We start from the raw sequence: 24,738 nt of genomic DNA on the forward strand, positions 1-24,738 counted from the left end.
ACTGATGCTGAAGCCGAAACTCCAGTACTTTGGCCACCTCATGCGAAGAGTTGACTCATTGGAAAAGACCCTGATGCTGGGAGGGATTGGGGGCAGGAGGAGAAGGGGACGACAGAGGATGAGATGGCTGGATGGCATCACCGACTCGATGGACATGAGTTTGAGTAAACTTCAGGAGTTGTTCAGGGAGGCCTGGTGTGCTGCGATTCATAGGGTCGCAAAGAGTCAGACACAACTGAGCAACTGAACTGAACTGAAGAGGGAAATAGTCTAAAATGTGCTAAAGTATAATTATTTTTTTAAAAAGATAAAATCATGACCCTTATGCATATATAAAAATGAATATATGTTAAAGATCTTATTTAACTCATTAATGAGAAAACTGGTGAAGTGTTAATAGCAGTTCAAAGGACAATCCAAGGAACAGATCAGGAATATGACATGTGTAAATGGAGGCAACCCACTCCAGTACTCTTGCCTGGAAAATCCCGTAGATGGAGGAGCCAGGTAGGCTGCAGTCCATGGGGTCGCTAAGAGTCAGACACACTAAGCGACTTCACTTTCACTTTTCACTTTCACTCATTGGAGAAGGAAAGGGCAACCCACTCCAGTGTTCTTGCCTGAAGAATCCCAGAGACGGGGGAGCCTGGTGGGCTGACGTCTATGGGGTCGCACAGCGTCGGACACGACTGAAGTGACTTAGCAGCAGCAAATGGAGGCAAAACTTTTTCTACAGTGGTGGTGGTGAGGGTGCCACTTCACTGGATAGAATTCATTTGCGTGTGTATAAACCTGGTGGCTGAGATGGTAAAGAATCTCCCTGCAATGCAGGAGACTCTGGTTCAATCCCTGGGTCTGGAAGATCCTCTGGAGATGGAAACGGCAACCCACTCTCAGTATTCTTGCCTGAAGAATTCCATGGACAGAGGAGCCTGGCAGGCTATGGGGTCACAAAGAAACGGACAGGACTGAATAACTAACACACACAATTAGTTTTCATCGCCTATAGCTGACTGGTTATCTACAACCTATAGGTTACCTACAACCTATAAAGTTGTAAAATGATTCCCATGGAATCAGATGCAGATAACCTGCAAGGATACTGTGCAAAATGTCTTCCTCTACAACTGTTAACAGTTCTTGTCTGTCTCCAGACACAGAGTAGGCTGAATCTTGATGGCAATGGGAATATACTGGTCATAAGGCTAACTTCCCCATTCAATGAGCATGTGGCTAAGGGAATTTTTCCTTCTGTCCACAGATTATTTAAGGCAAATGAGATATTTTATTTCTTGGTTCACTACTTGATTGTGGGGGAGCCAGCTGGTGGCTCAGACAAAGAATCTGCCTGCAAGGCGGGAGACCTGGATTCCATCCCTGGGTTGGGAAGACCCGCTGGATCAGGGCATAGCAACCCACTCCAGTATTCTTGTCTGGAGAATCCCATGGACAGAGGAGGCTGGCGGGCTGCAGTCTGTGGGGTCGCACAGAGCCGGACACGACTGAGAGGTTAAAGTTCAAAGCACAGCTCTTAAAGGGAGCATGAACCGCATAGGTTAATGGGCGCAACGGCAGTACAACTGCATCTGAAAAAGGGCCCCGTGCAGTCGGGGTGTGTATTTGACCTTTTTTTTTTTTTTTGCTGGTGGGGAGGAAGTGGCTTCACAGGCATGCGCTATTCTTAAATGAATCGGAAACATCCAGACCTCTTGTCTCCATCGTTCTCCCACCTGCACGACGACGGGTTCTTTGGTCAGAAATAATTCTGCTAGAAATGAGTTACGACTTTTAAAACATCATAGCTCAAGATCTGGAGTCAGAACTGAGTTTGAGTCAGGCTCAGCCAACTACAAGCTTGTTTATTGCTTATTTATTGGGGGAGGAGGGGTAGGCAGTAATTGTGATTCCTGGCAGCCAGGGTTGTTTCAAGATGTAAAGAAATGAGGGATGTGAAACATGCTTTGTAAGCTGTGAAGAATTAGTAAAAAGAACAGATCTGCTCTCTTTCAGGGGTGCCACGAGGCACAGTTCTTCCGTGGAAAGATAATAAGTCGTGGCTGCTTTCCAGCACCCACCGAGCTGCCACGGAGCACGGCAGCTGGCGCGGCCCGGCTTCTTCCAGGCTGACTCCTCCCCACCGGCCCGCGTCGGAGGCGGCGGGCGCGGGTCTCCCCTGCCCGCGGCCAGCTGGGGGTGAAGTCCCGAGCCGGGGCGGGGCGGGCCCGGGCCGCCCAGTTCCTGCTTCTATAAGCGGTGCCTGGGGCCGGCGGCGCCGCCACAAACGCGGGCACGGCGGGCGGCGCAGGATGGGCGCGCGTGGCGCCGCGAGCCCGCCGCGAGGCCCCGGGCCGCTCCTCCCCGCCATCCTCCCGCTGGGGCTGCTGCTGCTGCTGCCGCTGCCGCCGGGCTCGGGCGCCGGAGCCGGCCGGCCGCCCCACCTCGTCTTCGTGCTGGCGGACGACCTGGGCTGGAACGACGTGGGCTTCCACGGCTCGGCCATCCGCACGCCGCGCCTGGACGCGCTGGCGGCTGGCGGGGTGCTGCTGGACAACTACTACACGCAGCCGCTGTGCACGCCCTCGCGGAGCCAGCTGCTCACCGGCCGCTACCAGGTACGCAGCGCCCCCAGGGCCCGCCCGGCCCGCGAGCCGCTTAGAGGTGGGCCCTGGACCCCGAGCGAGCCCGAACAGCCGGCTGCCTCCCCGGCCTGACTCTCGAAGGGGCGGCTTCTCTCACCAGCGGCTCCTCCCAGGCCCGCAGCCCGCGGCGGTGTCTGCGCATGCCCGGCCCCAGGGCGCCGCCTCTACCCCCACCCGCGTCCTTCCGCGCCCCACCTCACCCGGGGGTTTTCTGCCTTCGGTTTTCGGAAGGTCCCGGAAAGGGGCTTCTGGGCAATGCCAGCTGCGGGGCATTGCGAGTCAGTAGGCAGGAGACCCGAGTGGACTCCGCCTAGCGGCCTTAAAGTGGGAGGACGGAGAAAGAAGGGAGGGGCCCCCAGGAATGGAGCAGGGGGAGATGGGGAACCAGGAAAGCCGGGGTGGGGGGTGGGGGGCGGCGAGGCGGGCGGGGGGCGCGTTAACAGGAAGGAAGAGTGCGCCGTGGGGCCGGTTTTGTTTCCCTGCGAACCCATTGGTCCTACGTTAGGACTGCCCTACCAAAGGTTTAATTTTTCCAAGTTCTCAGCAGTCCTGGAATGAAAACCAGATTGATATTTCTTGGGCTGATGACTTTCCGCATCCAGGGATCAAACCGGGTCTCCTGCACTGCAGGCAGATTCTTTACCATCTGAGCCACCAGGGAAGCCCCAGACAGCATTTCGAATACCTCTGAGACACTGCTCCATAGAGGTAGGGGAAGGTCAGGTTACATATGTTTTTAGTGAAGGCTGGGGTGGTGTGTGTGTGCAGTCAAGCACACGTTTTTGCAGAGGCTTGCTGCTAGTCATGAATTAATGACTTTAGTGCTTTTCTGGATATGAGGAGATGTATGACTTGAGCTGATAAAATCTTCTCCTGAAAATATCTAACTCTCTGAAGGCCTGGTCTGCCAGTTTTTCCCAGAGCAGAGAAAATTTTTCCCAGAGCAGTGCCTCATTCCTAGTCTCAACCCTGAACTCCCTTCAAGGGGTGTTGAAGGTCAGCAGCTGTAGTGGCTTGTGACCCAACCCTTGTAGAGGCAGATGGCAAGCGCCAATTCTTAGTTGGCAGAATCACATAGCTAGAAAGTGGTGAAAAGGGGTTCTGTGCCTTTCTTGTATCCACTAGTCATCTCAGGCCTCTAAAATTGGATTTTTTTCTTAACCTGAATAAGATTGACGTTTTGTGATTATGATAAATACGATAAACAGGTCCTGCTTGAGAACACAAGCATACCTCCGTATGTGTGCACTATTTATTCAACAGCCCCTTACTGTGAGTCACAGGGATGCGCTTGAACCTTGCCCTTCCAAATCTGTGTTCATGTAGCCTTTCAGATCAACCCTAGCCTCATGTCCTGAGATCAAGGGAAGGGAAGGGTTCACTTGCAGTAATGATTTGCATAGTGATCTGAGACTTTTAGAAACAGAAAAGATAAGTCTGAAATGCAACTCAAGGTTTGCAGTGGAGGTAAAGGATGGTTCCCTTCACCATCAGCCCTGAGTACTTTCCACAGCTCTGACTGGCTGCTACCACCGTGGACTCAGGAATCTCGGCTCTAATGCAGATCTCACCCTGGACCCTTTGTAGGAGTAAAAGTGCATCTGAGTGAAGAGGGGAACGAAGGGAAGACGAAGTCTGCCCAAAGGGTTCTACATTTGATCTGAAGTAAGAAAACTGAACTCAAATTGCAGAAGAATGGGAGGGCCATTCATTTCTCCAACTTCCTCCCTTCCAACAGTCTTGAACAGGAAAGCAAATACCACACTTGAAAAATTTGTTCATATAACTGACTGCTTTTGCCCCTGAGCATTCATTTTATCTTTGGTGGGGGAGGGGAACAAATTTCAGGGTTTAGACTACCCTGAGGTTAAGAAGTGAAGGAAGGGTAAAGGCTGCTAACTCCAAAAGAGTTTTAGAGATCACTCACTGCAGCAACTAGCCTCCCCAAATATTTGGCTTGACTTTTCTTCCCTGTTTTATTTTGACTTCAAGAGACTCAATTAGAAATTATCTTGGGTTAGTAAGCATCTTATTTTTTTAAAATTATTTATTTTAATTGGAGGCTTATTTACTTTACAATATTGTGGTGGTTTTAGCCAAAGATGGAAAAGCTTTATACAGTCAGCAAAAACAAGACCGGGAGCTGACTGTGGCTCAGATCATGAACTCATTATCGCCAAATTCAGACTTAAATTGAAGAAAGTGGGGAAAACCACTAAACCATTCAGGTATGATCTAAATCAAATCCCTTATGACTATACAGTGGAAGTGAGAAATAGATTTAAGGGACTAGATCCAGTAGACAGAGTGCCTGATGAACTATGGATGGAGGTTCGTGACATTGTACAGGAGACAGGAATCAAGACCATCCCCAAGAAAAAGTAATGTAAAAAGGCAAAATGGCTGTCTGAGGAGGCCTTACAAATAGCTGTGAAAAGAAGAAAAGCAAAAAACAAAGGAGAAAAGGAAAGATATAAGCATCTGAATGCAGAGTTCCAAAGAACAGCAAGGAGAGATAAGAAAGCCTTCCTCAGCGATCAGTGCAAAGAAATAGAGGAAAACAACAGAATGGGAAAGACTAGAGATCTCTTCAAGAAAATTAGGGATACCAAAGGAACATTTCATGTGAAGATGGGCTCAATAAAGGACAGAAATGGTAGGGACCTAACAGAAGCAGAAGATATTAAGAACAGGCGGCAAGAATACACAGAAGAACTGTACAAAAAAGATCTTCATGACCCAGAAAAACACAATGGTGTGATCACTCACCTGGAGCCAGACATCCTGGAATGTGAAGTCAAGTGGGCCTTAGGAAGCATCACTACAAACATGGCTAGTGGAGGTGATGGAATTTCAGTTGAGCTATTTCAAATCCTGAAAGATGATGCTGTGAAAGTGCTGCAGTCAATGTCAGCAAATTTGGAAAACTCAGCAGTGGCCACAGAACTGGAAAAGGTCAGTTTTTCATTCCAATCCCAAAGAAAGGCAATGCCAAAGAATGCTCAAACTACTGCACAATTGCACTCATCTCACATGCTAGTGATGTAATGCTCAAAATTCTTCAAGCCAGGCTTCAGCAATACATGAACCGTGAGCTTCTAGATGTTCAAGCTGGTTTTAGAAAAAGCAGAGGAACCAGAGATCAAGTTGCCAACATTCGCTGGATCATCGAAAAAGCAAGAGAGTTCCAGAAAAACATCTATTTCTGCTTTATTGGCTATGCCAAAGCATTTGTGTGGATCACAGTAAACTGGAAAATTCTGAAGGAGATGGGAATACCAGACCATCTGACCTGCCTCTTGAGAAATCTGTATGCCGGTCAGGAAGCAACAGTTAGAACTGGACATGGAACAACAGACTGGTTCCAAATAGGAAAAGGAGTACGCCAAGGCTGTATATTGTCACCCTGCTTATTTAACTTATATGCAGAGTACATCATGAGAAATGCTGGGCTGGAAGAAGCACAAGCTGGAATCAAGATTGCTGGGAGAAATATCAATAACCTCAGATACGCAGACGACACCACCCTTATGGCAGAAAGTGAGGAAGAACTAAAGAGCCTCTTGATGAAAGTGAAAGAGGAGAGTGAAAAAGTTGGCTTAAAGCTTAACATTCAGAAAACTAAGATCATGGCATCTGATCCCATCACTTCATGGCAAATAGATGGGAAAACAGTGGAAACAGTGTCAGACTTTATTTTTTGGGGCTCCAAAATCACTGCAGATGTTGACTGCAGCCATGAAATTAAAAGACGCTTACTCCTTGGAAGGAAAGTTATGACCAACCTAGATAGCATATTAAAAAGCAGAGACATTACTCTGTCAACAAAGGTCTGTCTAGTCAAGGCTATGGTTTTTCCAGTAGTCATGTATGGATGTGAGAGTTGGACTATAAACAAAGCTAAGAGCTGAAGAATTGATGCTTTTGAACTGTGGTGTTGGAGAAGACTTTTGCAAGTCCCTTGGACTGCAAGGAGATCTGACCAGTCCATCCTAAAGGAGATCAGTCCTGGGTGTTCATTGGACAGGCTGATGCTGAAGCTGAAACTCCAATACTTTGGCCAGCTGAGGCGAATAGCTGACTCATTGGAAAAGACCCTGATGCTGGGAAAGATTGAGGGCAGGAGGAGAAGGGGACAGCAGAGGATGAGATGGTTGGATAGCATCACTGACTCAGTGGACATGAGTTTGGGTGAACTCTGGCAGTTGGTGATGGACAGGGAGGCCTGGCGTGCTGCGGTTCATGGGTTCGCAAGGAGTCAGACACGACTGTGTGACTGACCTGAACTGACATGCATCAGCCACAGGTGTACATGTGTTCCCCATCCAGAAACCCCCTCCTGTCTTCCTCCTGATCCCATTCCTTTGGGTTGTCCCAGTGAACTGGCTTTGAGTGCCTTGTTTCATGCATTGAACTTTAACTGGTGATCTATTTCATATATGGTCATATACATGTTTCAGTGCTAGTCTCTCAAATCATCCCACCCTTGCCTTCTCCCACAGAGTCCAAAAGTTTGTTCTTTATATCTATGTATCTTTTGCTGTCTCACCTATAGGGTCATTGTTACCATCTTTCTAAATTCCATATATATGCGTTAATATATTGTATTAGTGTTTTTCTTTCTTACTTCACTCTGTATAATAGGCTCCTGTTTTATCCACCTCATTAGAACTGATTGAAATGAATTCTTTTTAATAGCTAAGTAATATTCCATTGTGTATGTGTACCACAGCTTTCTTATCCATTCGTCTGCCGATGGACATCTAGGTTGCTTCCATGTCCTGGCTATTGTAAACAGTGCGGTGATGACATTGGGGTACATGTGTCTCTTTCAACTCTGGTTTCCTCAGTGTGTATGCCCAGGAGTGGGATTTCTGGGTCATATGGCAGATCTGTTTTCAGTTTTTTTAAGGAATCTCCACACTGTTCTCCATAGCGGCTGTACTAGTTTGTATTCCCACCAACAGTGTAAGAGGGTTCCCTTTTCTCCACACCCTCTCCAGCATTTATTGCTGGTAGACTTTTGGATAGCAGCCATCCTGACTGGCGTGTAATGGTACCTATTGTGGTTTTGATTTGCATTTCTCTGATGATAAGTGATATTGAGCTTCTTTTCATGTGTTTGTTAGCCATCTGTATGTCTTCTTTGGAGAAATGTCTGTTTAGTTCTTTGGCCCATTTTTTGATTGGGTCGTTTATTTTACTGGTATTGAGCTGCATGAGCTGATTGTATATTTTTGAGATTAATTCTTTGTCAGTTGCTTCATTTGCTATTATTTTCTCCCACTCTGAAGGTTGTCTTTTCACTTGCTTATAGTTTCCTTCATTGTGCAAAAGGTTTTAAGTTTAATTAGGTCCCATTTGTTTATTTTTGCTTTTATTTCCATTACTCTGGGACGTGGGTCATAGAGGATCTTGCTGTGATTTATGTCAGAGAGTGTTTTGCCTATGTTTTCCTCTAGGAGTTTTATAGCTTCTGGTCTTAAATTTAGATCTTTACTCCATTTTGAGTTTATTTTTGTGTATGGTGTTAGAAAGTGTTCTAGTTTCATTCTTTTACAGGTGGTTGACCAGTTTTCCCAGCACCACTTGTTAAAAGAGATTGTCTTTCTCCATTGTATTCTTGCCTCCTTTGTCAAAGATAAGGTGTCCATAGGTACATGGATTTATCTCTGGGCTTTCTATTTTGTTCCATTGATCTATATTTCTGTCTTTGTGCCAGTACCATACTGTCTTGATGACTGTAACTTTGTAGTATAGTCTGAAGTCAGGCAGGTTGATTCCTCCAGTTCCATTCTTCCTTCTCAAGATTGCTTTGGCCATTCGAAGTTTTTTGTATTTCCATACAAATTGTGAAATTATTTGTTCTACTTCTGTGAAAAATGGTGTTGGTAGCTTGATATAGATTGCATTGAACCTATAGATTGGTAAGCATCTTCTTTTAAAAGAGTCAATATTTTTGGGCAAGCCAAGTAGCCTCACTGGCCTCAGATGCTATATTCTGGTACCATTCTAAGCATTCCACATGTGTTAATTCATTTAAGTCTTACAGCAACCCAATGAAATAGGTCCTACTATTATCATCCCTATTTGATAACAAGGAAAACAGTGAGGTGGTTAAGAAACTTGCTCAAGGTCATGGGGCTGGTAAGCTGTGGATCTGTGAATCAGGATTTGACCCAGGCAGTATAGGTCTATAACCATTACACTCTCTTGCCTACTCAGACTTATTTAAAAATATCATTGCAAGAGCTGCTTCAGATTTACTAAATAATCTCTTTTATTTTTTAACATTTAGGTCATTCCTAAACATCTTGATGAGAAAAATTAACCCACTACTTTTCAAGTTAGGAATTCCCTATGTTAAATGTAAAGTGAAAATGGTGAGACAGGTTTTATTTCAAAATGAGTCCGGTGTTTTGCATAATTTTAGACAATAAAATGAGGAAATTTGATGACTATTTCAAAATTAGATACTTGAAAGAACTGCTTAGTGGTCTTATCTGTGAACTTAGCACAGGTAGAGATTCCCCCTTCCTTAGTCATCAAACTTTAGATTAGAAAATACAAACTGATAAACAAGTTTTGAGTGATTGAACTTTGTATTCCCAAGAAATGCTGAGTTTTAGGTTTTTAACTTGTAAGAGTATTTACTAAAGAGGACTAGTAGAATTTTGAGATGTGGGTTTCAGCCTTTGCCATGTCAGCCTTCAGACTCTGACCTCAAAGGACATGATTTTCCACATCTATAATATATGAGAGTTGGAGTGAGCTCTCAGGCTCTTTTTAGCTCTAAATTTCTTTGATTTTAAGACTTGTGTTCACTAGAGCAAGTTTCTAACTTCAGAAAAGCACATATCTTACTATCTCCACCTACTGGTAGAAAGAGAGATTAATCTTGTTCAACAGTGTCTGCTTTACAAGTCGCAGGAGCTGCTTGCTCTGAGGCTAGGAACTTGTTGAAAAAGGAATGTGAATTCGACCTTTTATTTTGAGACGTTTAATTTGTTCAGAATCCTCACATTTGAAACTTTTACAGCTTGCATACATTGGTGAAAATTGCACAGAGTTTAGATGGAGGGAAGGGGCAGGTTGATCAGCAGAGGAGCTAAGTAGTTACTGGTACTCCAGGGACTGGAATTCAGGTCTCTGTCCACTTTGGCTAGTTTTCTTCCCACAGTCTTGTGACTCATTCATCCCCTGTTTTAAAAATCTTTGAAAAATCTATATTTTGTTTATATTTTGAATAGGAAATCCTATTCAAATTCCCCATATCCTTGCCAACACTGGTATATATTAGATACTCAACCATCTTCAGATATATGATCTGTGAATATTTTTATCCTTATGTTTATCCTATGACAGTACCACATTATCTCTCTAAGGACAAATGTGTGAGGGTACAAACCTGTAACAGGTAGTAAATAAGATTTAGAGATCTAATGCATAGCACAGTGGATACAGACAATAATATTGTATTATAAGCATGGAACTTGCTAGGAGATTATAAGTTAATGATTCCAACCAGTAAAAGAAGACAATTGTATAACATGATAGAAGTGCTAATTATCAGTACAATGGTGATCATATCTTAATGTATAAATGTATCAAATTAATATGTGACACATCTTAAATTTATAGTGTTATGTGTCAAATATATTTCAATAGAGAACACACATATCCTAAGCCAGGGATTGTGAGTTCATGTCTCACCTGGGGTACCAAAAAAATAAAAAACACATGTAATAAAGACGTTTATAAAAGTGGGAGAATAAGTAAATAAAAATCCTTCCACTTTTCTAATAGAATTTATATACCACTTTTAGTTAGAACCAAAGACTTGAAAATCCTGAATTTCCTTATTCTTACAACTTGACTTCATTCGCTACAAAATGTTCATTACACCTCTGCAATACCAGTTCACATTTTCAGTGTGGCTGCCTGTTCTCAAGTCAACTTCCCCACTGGGTTGCCCTGCCTGTCTGTGACCCAGAGAAGTAACTATAGATGAATGACTTTCCTAAGCGCTTTAACACCTGTGTGTTTCCTGAAAGAGCTCACTGTCTTAACTGCCTAGGGTGGACAGGTCATTTCTAGTGCCCTGGCTTCCTTTTTAAGAAATTAAAAAAGATGAAAGGGTAACAAAACGGGTAAGCCTTTATAGAAGTGCTTCCTTCTGGAGGAAAAAAAGAAAACAGTAACTTTGGTCCTCACCTGGGAACATTCTTACCTTGGGAACTGAGGGGGCCACTCCACCAGGACTCTATAAACCTTGGCAGAGGATAAAAGCAATGAAAGATGATGCCAAGGTTTCATTCTTAAGGGACCCATGCCACATTTCTCTTCATCACGTTGATAAGCGGACAAGACACTTTCACGCCTTTTCACTCACGTCGGTAGCAGAACCTTGGACAGGAAATCTAGGAAGGAGGCTGTGTGGGAGCATGGTGGGTGATACTTGATTTTCGCTTCTAGTTTGCGTTAAGAATGCGAGCAGGGAAGACCCCACCGCTGCAGGCAGAAGAGGACGTTGCTCGCCGCGGTGTGGAAAGAGGACGGCAGGCTCTCCCCTCCCTGCGCCTTTTCATTGCCTCGGTCCTCAGCCTCTGTCAGCCCTCCAAAGGCGGGCCTTTCAGCGTCTCCTGTCCGGCGTCGCCTCTCCCGGCCTCTAAGAAGTGGGGCAGAGAGGAGTCAAGAGCTGGAAGAAAGGGGGCGGAGTTTGGGAAAGTAGTCACTCATGGCCTGCCGGGTGCTCAGTCGCTTCAGTGGTGTCCGACTCTTTGCGCTCCTGCGGACTAGAGCCCACAAGGCTCCTCTGTCCTTGGGATTCTCCAGGCAAGAGTACTGGAGTGGGTTGCCCTGCCCTCCTCCAGGGCATCTTCCCGACCCAGGGATCGAACCCATCATTCTTACGTCTCCTGAATTGGCAGGCAGGTTCTTTACCACTAGCGCCACCTGGGAAGCCCAGTCGCTAATTAGGAGTGTTCATATGACTTACTTTCCTGGTGGCTCAGTTGGTAAAGAATCTGCCTGCAATGAGGGAGACATGGGTTCGATCCCTGGGTTGGGAAGATGCCCTGGAGAAGGGAAGGCTACCCACTCCAGTATTCTGGCCTGGAGAATTCCATGGATTGCATAGTCCATGGGGTTGCAAAGAGTCGGACACGAGTAAGCGACCCTCCCTCACTCATGACTTACTGCCGAGGTATCCAAGGAGTGAGCCATAAGAGGAGCAGGTAGTCCAGGGGCCACTGGGGCCTCCGAAGAGAAAGCACTTGCTGGTCTTTATTCCTGTGCTCATTTGAGGGGAGGAGTAAAGGATGCATCCACTCCACACTGACAAGCAAGACGGCTGCCCTCTGCAAGGAACACATCAGGGCTTCCTTGAAGGAAGGGGAGGGGGCGGTGCGGGGGTGGGGGTGACTTGCTCTGATGGGTCTTCTGTCTTTATTGAAGCCAAGTGTTCTTCCTAAGCCTAGCCTGAGCCCAGAGGCATTTTCCCAAGAGGGAAGGGGCAACTGGAGCCCTTAGTCTGCAAATGTTGAAGATATTTTTTTTAAAAAATCTAATTTTTACCTTTTTTACTTCCCAAATAATGGGAAAAGAGGGAATAAAAAGTTCGGAGTTGAGTGGACTATGAATCGTTGACTTACGGGATTTTTAGGTCCGTTGACATTTGAAGTTTGTTATTCCAAGAATCACTCTGAGCATAAGCTGTTACTGTCTGGTAACTCTGTTTCCTTATTCATATCACTTTTCTAAAAATTCTTTTTCCTCCATATTGTCCTTCCTTTTCATTCTGGGCTCTCGACTGGATTTATAATTTAAACAGGAAGGCACTGAAACAGCTTTTGCCTTGTTTATTCCTTTTGCAAGCAACATCCCTTTGTGGTTTAGTCAGAGATTTACACTCTTCGCTAATCAACACCAAAATAAATAGACCCTTAAAATTGTCAGTGACACCGGCCAGCTCTGCAGCCCGAGTTCTGAAGGACTAGGCCAGATGGCAAAGCCAGGCCCCCAGCACACAGAATGTGTGTTCTGTAGCTCTTGGCGTCAGCAGTGCGGGCAGCTGACCGCTTTTTAGAAGGCTTAGTGGGAGGGAGCAGATTCTCCACTATCCATTTGTTCAGGGATAAACCCTAAGGTGGCACAAGTGGTACTCAGCCGTGGTTAAAACCTGTAGTGCTCTGGCCCAGGCCCAGGCTGGCACTTCTGAAATCCTGGCTGGCCCCCAGCATGTTCTGTGATTGTGTTCTGGTCATGAAGCTGTCCTTTAGGCTCCCTGGTGTATAACGTGGAAGAGCAGAGCTGCCCATTTTTTCAGAATTTTCAAGTATTGCAGCAGGAGGTGTTGCCCAAATACAGGGCTGCAGTGAGTTCATCGTGCTTAGGTCAGGCTGACAGGCGGAATCCTGCTCTGTTCCTCTGGATGTTGTCTCGGCACTACTGAAGTTCAGAGAAATAGCGTCCATTGCCAGTACACACACGCGTGAAAATTGTGCTTTTCATGTCAAGTTTTGACTTTAGACTTCCACCTTGTTCACCTGCAAAGAGATTTTTGGCTCTTTGAAAATTCATAACTGCATCGTCAAAGTGCTAATCCAATAAAACAAACCAAAAATCTTTCCGTCATATGGAGAATAGATTAAGAAATGGCAACCCACTCTAGTATTCTTGCCTGGAAAAATACCATGGGCAGGAAAGCCTGGCCGGCTGCAGTGCTTGGGGTTGCAAAGAGTTGGACACAGCTAGGCGCACACATGCATGCCGTGTATGTCGCAGGGTCTCCCGGGCCCTTGGGAGAGCTTATTATAAGAGTAACTGAAATCCAGCACTCTGAGCTCCCAAATAGATTGTTAATCGATAGACTGCCTATGAGATTCTGATGTGGGAGCCATCCTCTCTCCTCCCCTTCCAGGAGAGTGCTTTTTTTTTTTTTTTTAATTCTCAAGAGACCACTCTGATAGTATATTCAAGGTCTACATGGGACAGAATAACTTACAGGGTCAAATACATTTTTATATGCAGCAAAATATGTAAACAAAGATTTCTCAGGAGTTTTCTCATAGAAAGCACCCAGAGACAAGCCAAGTCCTTGACTAACTCTGCAGACTCTTTGCCTTTGTGGAGGAAATCCTTGACATTCAAGTACAATCTTAGGAGAAGCTGTTTTTTGAGGCTTTGTTTAATGAAGAAGAGACAGCTACAGGGAGAGAGTAACCTCTTTGGACCCTCCTATACTATCTGTAGGCCCCTCTCCACTCAGTGCCTGCTCTCCAAACACTGAAGGCAGATGTTAGAATGGCATTGTTTTAGTTGCTGTTGTGTTGCCAAGGGGATGCTTATTTTTTCTCTTGATTCTTCTTGGCGCCTATTACCATCCAGCCCCGTGAAGCATGGTGTGGGTCTACAGTTCGGCGCTAAACTCAGGTGCAGGTCTGTGTTTGCCTGTTTACAGCCTCTCTACACACCACAGCTTCCTCACTTCAAACAGTGTGTGAACAAACCAAAAATATGCTTTTGGCTGTCATCCAGACTTTGGCTTCCGCTCCCCGAGTCACGCCATAAAAATGCTCTGTCGAATAAATTCTCAGGAACTGAAAAGAATGTTCCCTGCTCCATAGGATTTTAGATAATAGAGGCGGCTTCAGCTGACCACCTGGCGTGGTGCCCATGGCCTTGGAAAAGCAGGTCACTCAGCGTCCCCTGGCAGTGCTTTACCGCGACCGGAGATCAAGTGATGGATGAACTTTCCATTTAAAAAAATTGGCGCATAATGTTTATCTCCACTGGGTCTTTTGAACTCTGTAAAATATTATCTTTCCTTATTCTCTGCTGTTGCCGGTTAGTATAGATTATGAAGTTTTTGAAGCCAGGATTAATTTTCTATTGAGTAAACTTCTAGTGTTAACTGTGGACAGGATCCTATTATTTGAGAGAGGTGTGTGTGTGTATGTGTGTGTGTGCGTGCTTGTGTATGTTTAGAGAGCAATGTTTCCCTCTCTCAGCCTGGATATAGTCACATCCTTATGATTCAGGATCCCAGTTGGAAAAAGATGGCATATTCCAATTAGGATAATTTAGGAGAGTTTATTCACAAAGGGACTATTTTTATTTTATTTTATTTTTTTAGTTGCAGCATGTGGGATCCAGCTCCCTGACCAGGTATTGAACCTGCCCCCCCCCACCCCGAAATGGGAACTTGGAGTCTTTTTTTTTTTTTTTTTAATTAGTTGGAGGCTAATTACTTTACAATATTGTAGTGGTTTTTGTCATACATTGACATGAATCAGCCATGGATTTACATGTATTCCCCATCCCGATCCCCCCTCCCACCTCCCTCTCCACCCGATCCCTCTGGGCCTTCCCAGTGCACCAGGCCCGAGCACTTGTCTCATGCATCCAATCTGGGCTGGTGATCTGTTTCACCCTAGATAACATACATGTTTCGATGCTGTTCTCTCGAAACATCCCACCCTCGCCTTCTCCCACAGAGTCCAAAAGTCTGTTCTGTACATCTGGGTCTCTTTTTCTGTTTTGCATATAGGGTTATCATTACCATCTTTCTAAATCCCATATATAGGGAACTTGGAGTCTTAACCACTGGACCACCAGGGAGGTCCCAGCCCAGGGGCTATTTTAAAAGGTGTGAATGTGTTGGGGAAACAGAAGGAGATAGTGCATGACTCACTGGAGCTGTTACTACTCCTAGACCAGAAGGGAAGAAAAGGAAGAGGAGAGACCAGAACCTGGAAACAGAGAATCCTGTAGAGAAGGCCACTTTTGGAATGGCCCACAGGATACAGATAACCTGGCTCGGGGCCATGCATCTCTTCCCTCCCTCCAATCCCTGTCTGGGCTCACCGTTGACTGAACCCAGTCAGAACCAGAAGGTGCAGAAGGTCTTTGATTTGGTCCCAGTAGATCAATTTCCCAGGCTGAAAACAGGACAGAAGGCAAATTGGGGATTTGGAGGGCAAATGAAGGGCATCTGGAGCATAGTGTAGAGGTCCAGTTATTCCTAGGGAGGGCACAAAATCTGAATAGAAAAATTTAAACTTGCTTTTATTTTTAAATAGCTTTATTGAGGTATAATGGACATGCACTAGATGTTAGTCGCTCAGTCATATCCAACTCTTTGTGACTCCATGGAAAAAAGTAGCCCTTCATGCTCCCCTGTCCATGGAATTCTCCAGGCAAGAATACTGGAGTGGGTAGCCATTCCCTTCTTCAGGGGGTCTTCCCAACCCAGGGATCGAACCTGGCTTTTCTGCACTGAGGCAGATTCTTTACCAGCTGAGCCACCAGGGAAGCAATAAACTGCATATAATTCAAGTATACAGTTTGATAAGTTTTGATATAGATATGCCCATGAATCCATTATCACACTATCAAGTTAGCAAACATATCACCTTCAAAATAAACTCGTTTTAACATTTATGATATTCCACATGGTCCTTTTAGGAGAGCATGGAAAGATATCTTGAAATCAAGCAATAGCAAATACATTTCCAAAAGGATTGGATCTGGACAGGCACACAAAAAATGAAATTCAAGACAGTGTCAAAATTTATGAGAAAGCTATTTAATAGTAAGTAGTTTGTAATACATTTTTTAAAAATTGTGTTTGAAGGTTTTTGTTTTGTTTTTGTGTTTACTTCATATCTTTATTGCCATGAATTTAAAACAAAGCATGTACCTGCTTAAAAATTGAAGACCCCAGAGAGCTTATGTTTATGTGGTTATCCTTTTCAAACGGTACCATATTAAAAACTAAAATAAAAATTTTAAATATTTTTTATTCATTGAAAAATGACAATAATAATTCTATTACATATTAACATAAATAGCTTAGGGAAAATAGGCTATTTTGTGTTTTCCAAAACAAGGGAATTATGCAAGGAGAGTGATCATTGTTTTATATTTTTGTATGTTTTCTATGAATAGAAACCAGCTAGTTTATTACATTACATCTGCCTCTGTGTTCAACCAGTGCAGTACAGTTACCCTTGAACAGCGTGAGTTAAAACTGTAAGGGTCCGCTTATATGTGGATTTTGTTTACTAAATATGTGCTATGATGCTGCATGACCTGTGGTTGGTTAAATCCCTGGACACAACCGACTGTAAAGTTATACTCAGATTTTCAACTGCACGGAGGGTAGTGCCCCTTCCCCCCAGTTGTTGAAAGATTAACTGTATATTGTTCTGGTAAGTTGTTGAAGAACGTCTAGCCTCACATAGACATATAGTTGGCAAAGGGAGGATTATTTTAATGGCCTTTTCATGTAATTGTAGACATTCTATTTTAATGTTACACCAAGACTCAACACATGACCGTTTCTTAGAGTTGGTGTGTGGCGCTTGCCCCCTCGGCAGACTTGTATGAACCTCTCCTAACCTGGGGGGCGGGTGGCCATTTTCCCTTTTAAAGAAAAGTTGGTCACTGTCTTTTGAAATTATGGTTTCTATAAGGTGGAATGAGAAATGCAAATCCTCACCTTCAATATACCCTTTTAAAAACTCAAGACTTGAAAAATTATAGAAGCTTCGAATCAAACACCAGCTTCTCACATGCATAAGAATTAGAACATTTTTTCCTTGATAGATCCATACTTCATATTATAGCTACCCTTTTGAAGTAGGAAGTGAAGATTTAAGTTAACGGTTTCTAATATAATTCCTGGATAAATATTTGTAGAAACTATCTAACATTTGTTAGAGTGCCTTTATCCATTTCTTTCAAAATCTTATTTATGTCTATTACCTTATTTGAATAAGTGATAAAAGTGCCTTTTAGAAATGCCTTAAACTAGTACAGAAACAGAATTAAACATTCAGGTCCACAGATATGTCCAATAAATTAGGCAACCCCTTTATCTGCTTGTTTAGAATGTTTCAACATCATTAATCCATAATTTCATGTTTATGTCTTTTAAGATCCACACAGGTTTACAGCATCAAATAATCTGGCCCTGTCAGCCCAGCTGCATTCCTTTGGATGAAAAACTCCTGCCCCAGCTTCTAAAAGAAGCAGGCTATGCTACCCACATGGTTGGAAAATGGCACCTGGGAATGTACCGGAAAGAATGTCTTCCAACGCGCCGAGGATTTGATACCTACTTTGGTAATGGAAATGCACGTGTTTCTGTAACAGCGCAGACCAACTGCAGCTCTCTCATAAAACAAGTGAAATGAGCAGAAACTTGAAAACAGAATGCATCAGTCAGGAGCACTGCGGGGCCCCAGACGTGGCGGTGAGCTCAGGGCGTGCTGGGACGGCAGTCACCTTCACCAGGGTTCTTCACGACACGGTGGCCTCTGAAGAGTCTGCCGTCTCCATGTCAGAGACCACCGTCCTGTGAGAGAACCTTATGACTAAAACGGGATACAGACTGATTTCTTAAAAAAAAATTTCAGGCAAGACTCAATACAAGAATATTTCCTTTACAAAAGTTCGGAATATTCTTTTCTCCTCATGAACTGTGTTCAAAGGTTTTGTTTAGTTTTGTTTTTCCTGGAGATAAAAAGATTCTTTTCCATTGGTATCCTTTCCCCATTCTGTGAGATCTGTTTTTGAAATCACTAAATTGGGGAAGATAGAGTAAATAAATAAAATGGGAGGGTAAATAACAAATGTTAATAGAAGAGATAAGAAGTAATAAATATTTTAGGGGTGTGATAGCCCTGTAAAAATAAATGTAAAGCCTATAGTTTGTTTTAAAATATGCTCTCTCTAAACCTATTACAAACCATACTGTAACAACCTGTTTATCTGTTTATATTGCCAGGGGCTATATATCTTTCTATCAAGTTCTTTTCATGTTTTGCTTTCTGTCTAGTGAGAATATTCTGTTTTATCTGTCTAGCCGTTTAGCTTGCTACCAACTTCCTACTTGTCTCTTCATTTATTTACAACCTGCTGTATCCAAAACAGAACACACACTGAATGTAAATTTTAAAGAAATAAATAGAAAAAAAAATCAGGGTGAGTAGAAAAAGATGGAATAGTTGCATGACACTGAATTATTAGAAAAACAGAACAGCTGCATGGCTGTAGGTGGACTTCACATTGAACTCTGAGGTTTGAGACTTCTTATGTCCAAAGGGAAAAAAAACAGTCTATAAGAGTCATATTATTTATAAGTTAAATGGAAACCAGATGTTCAGGAAGAGGAAAGCATTTTCTGGCTCTTAGACCTGAGAGAAATTTCTCCTTTGGGAGAAAGTAAGGTGGACAGCATCCTCAGAAACATCATTTTTGTAACAAAGTAGTGGTTGTCTTGTAGATGTTTCTTGAAGCATTGTCTTTTACTGAAGCTAGAGCCATAGCGCCCGAGTCCATTTTGGTTAAAGCGATGATCGAGGGCCGATCAATGCAATCACAGCTCTGCAGTGCCTTGCTGGAACCAGGGTTAAAGTCGAGATGCAAGGGTGCAGACATGAGACTGTATCCTGTTCCCATCTCTCTTCTCTAGCAGACATTGCTAATCACCGTGCCTTCTTTCTTTCTCTTAAATATGTATTTATTTATTTGGCTGTGCCTGGTCTTAGTTGTGGCATGTGGGGTCTTAGTTCCCCGCATAGGGATTGAACCTGGGTCTCCCTGCATTGGGAGTGCAGAGTCTTAACTGCTAGATCCCCAGGGAATTTCCTCATGTGTTCTTTTTCAGTGAACCTGGATATATCTTCAGTATCCTTAAAGAGCCATTGAAAAATAGGACTTGGATGTAAGACCTCTTTGTCATCTTGGAAATTCTCGAGGAAAAAACAGCCTCTACATCCTTTGACAATTTTCAATCAGGCCTTTGCAAAAAGATGGGTCGATACGTATATTCTGGCAACCAGAAGAATTATAGATATTAAATTTTTTAATTAAAAAACCATTTATGAGAATTAAGAAGCCTAACTGGATTTAGACAGAGTGACACCTCACATTCCTATTGAAGGGAGACTCGCAGACAAGGAGGGCATGATGACCATGAGCTATTGTCACTAGGAAGACTTAGACGTCCTGGTAAAAACCAGTCAGATGATCGTGCCTGGCTGCTCGTCTCTGTTAGTGCACTAAGAACCACTGAATTGTACACTTTAACTGGGAGATTTGTATGGTGTGTGAATTATATCTTAATGAAGCTGTTAAATATAGCACTCAGAGATATTAATTGTTCAAAAAGTAGTTTTTCATTTTTCCCAAAAAAGCATCAGCTGCCACCTTCTTTAGGCTCAGCCCGAAAGGTCAAATTTGTGGATTGCTAAGATGAGAAGGAAATGGCAACCCACTCCAGTATTCTTGCCTGGAGAATCCCATGGATGGAAGAGCCTGGTGGGCTACAGTCCACAGGGTCGCAAAGAGTCAGACATGACTGAGCAACTTCACTTAAGATGAGAACAGCTCCATGTGACTGGCCACATGGTTGCATAGGATCAGTTCAATCCAGTCTGTGAGCAGATCTATTATGTGAATAAAGAGTCCGATTTCTAGAATCCTTTCATCTGTACTAACTTGTTAATATTTACAATTCATACATCTTTTAATCAAATATATCCTTTGCATGTATTTTCCCAAATGATAGAAAGCAGTTTATACTTACAAATAAAGAACCTGAAGTGATTCCTCAAGGTGTTACCAATAGTTATTAACCCCAAATAGAGAACACCAGTGCCCTAACCCCTCTAATTATGCATATAAGGGCTGAAATTATTTTCGTCGATACATTTATTTTTCTATTACATCAGTTCAGTCGCTCAGTTGTGTCCAACTCTTTGTGACAAAATGGACTGCAGCACTCCAGGCTTCCCTGTCCATCACCAACTCCCAGAGCTTGCTCAAACTCATGTCCATTGAGTCGGTGATGCCATCCAACCATCTCATCCTCTGTCGTCCCCTTCTCCTCCTGCCTTCAATCTTTCCCAGCATCAGGGTCTTTTCCAGTGAGTCGGTTCTTCTCATCAGGTGGTCAAATTATTGGAGTTTCAGCTTCAGCATCAGTCTTTCCAATGAATATTCTGGACTGATTTCCTTTAGGATGGACTGGTTGGATCTCCTTGCAGTCCAAGGGATTCTCAAGGTCTTCTCCAACACCACAGTTCAGAAGCATCATTTCTTCGGCACTCAGCTTTCTTTTTGGTCCTAGTCTCACATCCATACATGACTACTGGAAAAACCATAGCTTTGACTATTCTATTGCATATTCATTAACAAATATACTGGCTTTCCCTTTCTGTTATACATATAGGATAAAAGATTACCATTTAAAGAGTTATCTTGAGACCAAGATATTTGTTATATTCAGGACCTTGAATTTACTGAATCATGGAAAAGGAAGAAATTAGTTAAAAATGAATTCACATGCTATATAAGCTGTGTAAGGCTTTTAATTGTGATTATAGGAAATATTCAGAGCGGAGGAAAGGGTTAGATCAATTTTATCATCTTTAAAGCTTTTTTTTTAATGTGGGCCATTTTAAAGTCTTTATTGATTTTGTTATGATATTGCTTCTGTTTTATGGTTTGATGTTTTGGACCCGAGACATGTAGGATCTTGGCTCCCCAACCAGGGATCGAACCTGCACCCCCTGCATTGGCAGGCAAAGTCTTAATCGCTGGACCACCAGTGAAGTCTCTCATCTTTATTTTAATATTAATAAGCAGGGTTTGTCAGGAAATAAGACAAGAGTCCAGCACAGTTATTTCTTTTGAATAGCATTATTGAGGTGTAATTCACATACCATAGGTTCACCCAATAGAAGTGTACAACTCATTGATCTTTAATAAATTCACAGGATTGTGGCACTGTCATTACAATCCAAATGAAGAGAGTTTCCATCACCGCCCCCCACCAAAGAAAACCCATACCCATTATCAGTCATGCTTATTTCCCCCAACCCTGAGAGCCCTAGGCAACCACTAACCTACTTTCTGTCTTTATAGATTTGCATATTCTGAGTGTTTCATAAAAATAGAATCCAACAACATGCAGTGCAACTTATTTTAATATTTTTGGAAAATATGGAACATTTGCAGAAACAAGTAAAGTTGAGAAAACCCATTTTCTCCTGTGTGTAAGTCTAAATTTCAGGATAGATGTCTTTTAAATTTGGAACAAAATTGAGATCACTGTAGGTAGAAAAATCTAATTTCAGTGCTGTACGTTGGTTTGCTCTTTTGGTTCTGTTCTGTTTAGAGAGCCTCCGTTTAGAAAAGTTTGTGTCTCTCACCAGTGGGTGTCAGCATCTGACTGAAGATGGTTCCTCCAAGGGCTCCTTCTAGACATAACCTTGAAGCCAGTAGGCCAAGGTCAATATCAGTGTTATTTGAATCCTGCATTCATTTACGTGATCACCTCAGAGTAAAAACTTGTAACAAATCACATTAACCACATGCTCCTTTAGCCATTAGATAGCTTTAAATGTTTAAGATGTCATCACCTTTGCTGAATTTAACCTCTGATTTTTAAAACCATATTTACTTGAAATCACTCACTTAGAGAGTTACACAATAGAGCTTACATTCTAAAGATTGAAGGATGGATTTTAACTTTTTTACAACAACATTTTAATGCCTTATGCTGGCAAATATAAAGATGTTAAAAATGGTGCTCTGATTAGCCTTGTCATTTGATTAGCCTTGTCATGGGTAATCAATTGCATTAGGCAATTAAATGCTGAAATCTCCATTTGTTTAACAAGTTTTATGCTATGCTGACTACTTCCATCTCCCATTTCCGTTGTAGGATATCTTCTAGGTAGTGAAGATTACTACTCCCATGAGCGCTGTACCTTAATTGACGCTCTGAATGTCACACGATGTGCTCTTGATTTTCGAGATGGTGAAGAAGTTGCAACAGGATATAAAAATATGTATTCAACAAATGTATTTACTGAAAGGGCTACAACCCTCATAACCAACCACCCACCAGAGAAGGTAAATCTTGCTTCTTTATTGATTTCAAAATCATGTGAAGATAGCATCTCTGCTCAGGTGAACATAGCAAGAGGCCCCTGTCTTTTAGGAAACAATCTAGTAAGTTCTAAGTTGGTAAAGAACATGCCTGCAATGCAGGAGACCTGGGTACAATCACTGGGTCAGAAAGATCCCCTGGAGAAGGAAATGGCAACCCACTCCAGTTTTCTTGCCTGGAGAATTCCATGGACAGAGAAATAGAGCAGGCTACAGTCCATGGGATCACAGAGAGTTGGACACGACTGTGTGACTAACTTTCACTTTTTTTTTTTTCACTTTCAAATGTTAGAGTACATCAGTATCAGCCTGGGAAGCTTGTTAGAAATTCCTGGAGCTCACGTCTAAAAGTCTGATTCGTTAGGTCTGGGGAAAATCTGAATATTTTGAAGAAGCTCTTTAAGGGTGATTCTGTTGCAGGTGGTCCCCAGATCACACTTTGAGGAATGCTGTGAATGTAGTGTTTTGGTACCAATAGAGTTTTACTTTTTTAGTGTGTTAGGTACATGAGTTGTAAGTAATTAGTAAGTTGACTTTATTTTTAAAATGATAGGCTTATGTGCAAAATGAGGTGTTATGGCAAAGTTTCTGTTAGAGACCCACAAACTTTAGATTCAGGGCAAGTTCCATACCTTTGTATTTCCCAACCCCTCAAGATTATCTAGGCTATTCTAGATACTCTGTATCCCCTTGTTAATTTTAGAATGAGTTGGCCAGTTTCTACCAAGAAAAAAACGAGTCTGCTTGGGTTTGGGTCTCATTGAATCAGTAGACCAACTTGAGGATAACAGGCATGTTAACAGTGTTGAGTCTTCTAATCTATAAACATGGTACACGAGTGAGCCTGTTTTTCACATTGACCATACTGAAGCTATTTGTATATGTCATGTGCTTAAATCTTTTGACTTACTTTCAGGGAAAAAGAGAAAAGAGTCTGACTAGCCTTAACATTTTTTCTTTTTGTTAAACTAAAGTTAACCTCCTGAGGTGAAGCTTAAGCTGAATTCCCTAGATTTAGCTTATAAATGCCTTTAAAATTGGGTCAGATACTTGTGCTGTCAAATGTTAGGCTCAAAATATGGTTTCATTAAGAATTGTGTTAACATGCCCTCAAAATTAGAACTTCACACGGTAGATTACAAAATGTGTAGTATTATCTGGTTTTTCTAATTGCCTCTACTTTGCCTCTTTGGCAGTTACTGAAGGTTCTCAATATGGATCACAGTTTATCTACCTGTTCAGTCTTGGTACCTGGCTGCTGACTCCCTTTTTGGCATTGTTTTCTTCCTGGCTCTGCCTTTGTCTCCTCTAACTCAGTATTGAGTATGTTTCCTGATATCTGTTCTTAGCCTTGCCACTTTTGATTTTTTATTATTCTTTTTTGCTGACCACTGGAAGTGGCTGTGCTTCCTGTGGATGATGGAAGAAATCGGAACATTCTCTCAAACATGTAGACATATGCATATTTAAACTCTAGGTCTATACCAATATTCAGATAGTTGGAAAGATAACTGCTGGATAATTGGCTTCAGTTCTCAATTTTCTTCAGTATGCTTGGCATGTTATATATACGGTTGAAGATTGAAAGAATGAGCTAAAGTTTTGAGGGAACTGTGGTTCTTGTCTTTTGAGGTTTGAGGTGGGGCATTATTTTACAGATAAGCCCACTGGGTTAGAGAAGTGAGGGAACTTGTTCAAGGTCACAGAGTTAGAACTTAAAACCGTGGTGTTTAACTCGAGAGCTCAGTGCACTAACAACCCTCCGTAGTTCACAGTTCAGATTCCAGACCAGAGGTGATGAGCTGCAGTGTGATTCAGCCTGATGGTTCCAACATACAGTGCATTAACAGTGTATTGGGATCCTCTGGAAAGCTTGGAAGAAGTACCATAGTTCCAAATACTGTGGTTTACTGGTCTGGGGTGGGAGCCTATCAACTCCTTACTGTGATTTACTGGTCTGGGGTGGGAGCCTATCAATCAGTTCCTTACTGTGGTTTACTGGTCTGGGGTGGGAGCCTATCAGCTCCTTACTGTGATTTACTGGTCTGGGGTGGGAGCCCATCAGTTCCTTGTTTTCCCTCCACCCCCAGCTCCCATCAGTGGTTCTGCCATGAAGTCCCTGCCGATTGCCCTC

At 42.9% G+C, this 24,738-nt stretch overlaps 1 protein-coding gene across 1 annotated transcript in view; it reads left to right on the top strand.

Annotated features, from left to right (window-relative positions):
* The first annotated feature begins 1,777 nt into the window (after positions 1–1,777).
* The window catches only part of ARSB (arylsulfatase B), a 160,004-nt gene continuing 137,043 nt past the window's right edge, over positions 1,778–24,738 (top strand). The window contains exons 1-3 of the mRNA XM_043919951.1: positions 1,778–2,612; positions 17,582–17,768; positions 22,378–22,568. Coding sequence (XP_043775886.1) covers positions 2,307–2,612; positions 17,582–17,768; positions 22,378–22,568 — 684 coding nt within the window. The 5' untranslated portion in view covers positions 1,778–2,306. The remainder of the gene's footprint in view (positions 2,613–17,581; positions 17,769–22,377; positions 22,569–24,738) is intronic.

Source organism: Cervus elaphus, chromosome 12 (assembly GCF_910594005.1).
Source record: "Cervus elaphus chromosome 12, mCerEla1.1, whole genome shotgun sequence".
Taxonomy (NCBI): domain Eukaryota; kingdom Metazoa; phylum Chordata; class Mammalia; order Artiodactyla; family Cervidae; genus Cervus; species Cervus elaphus.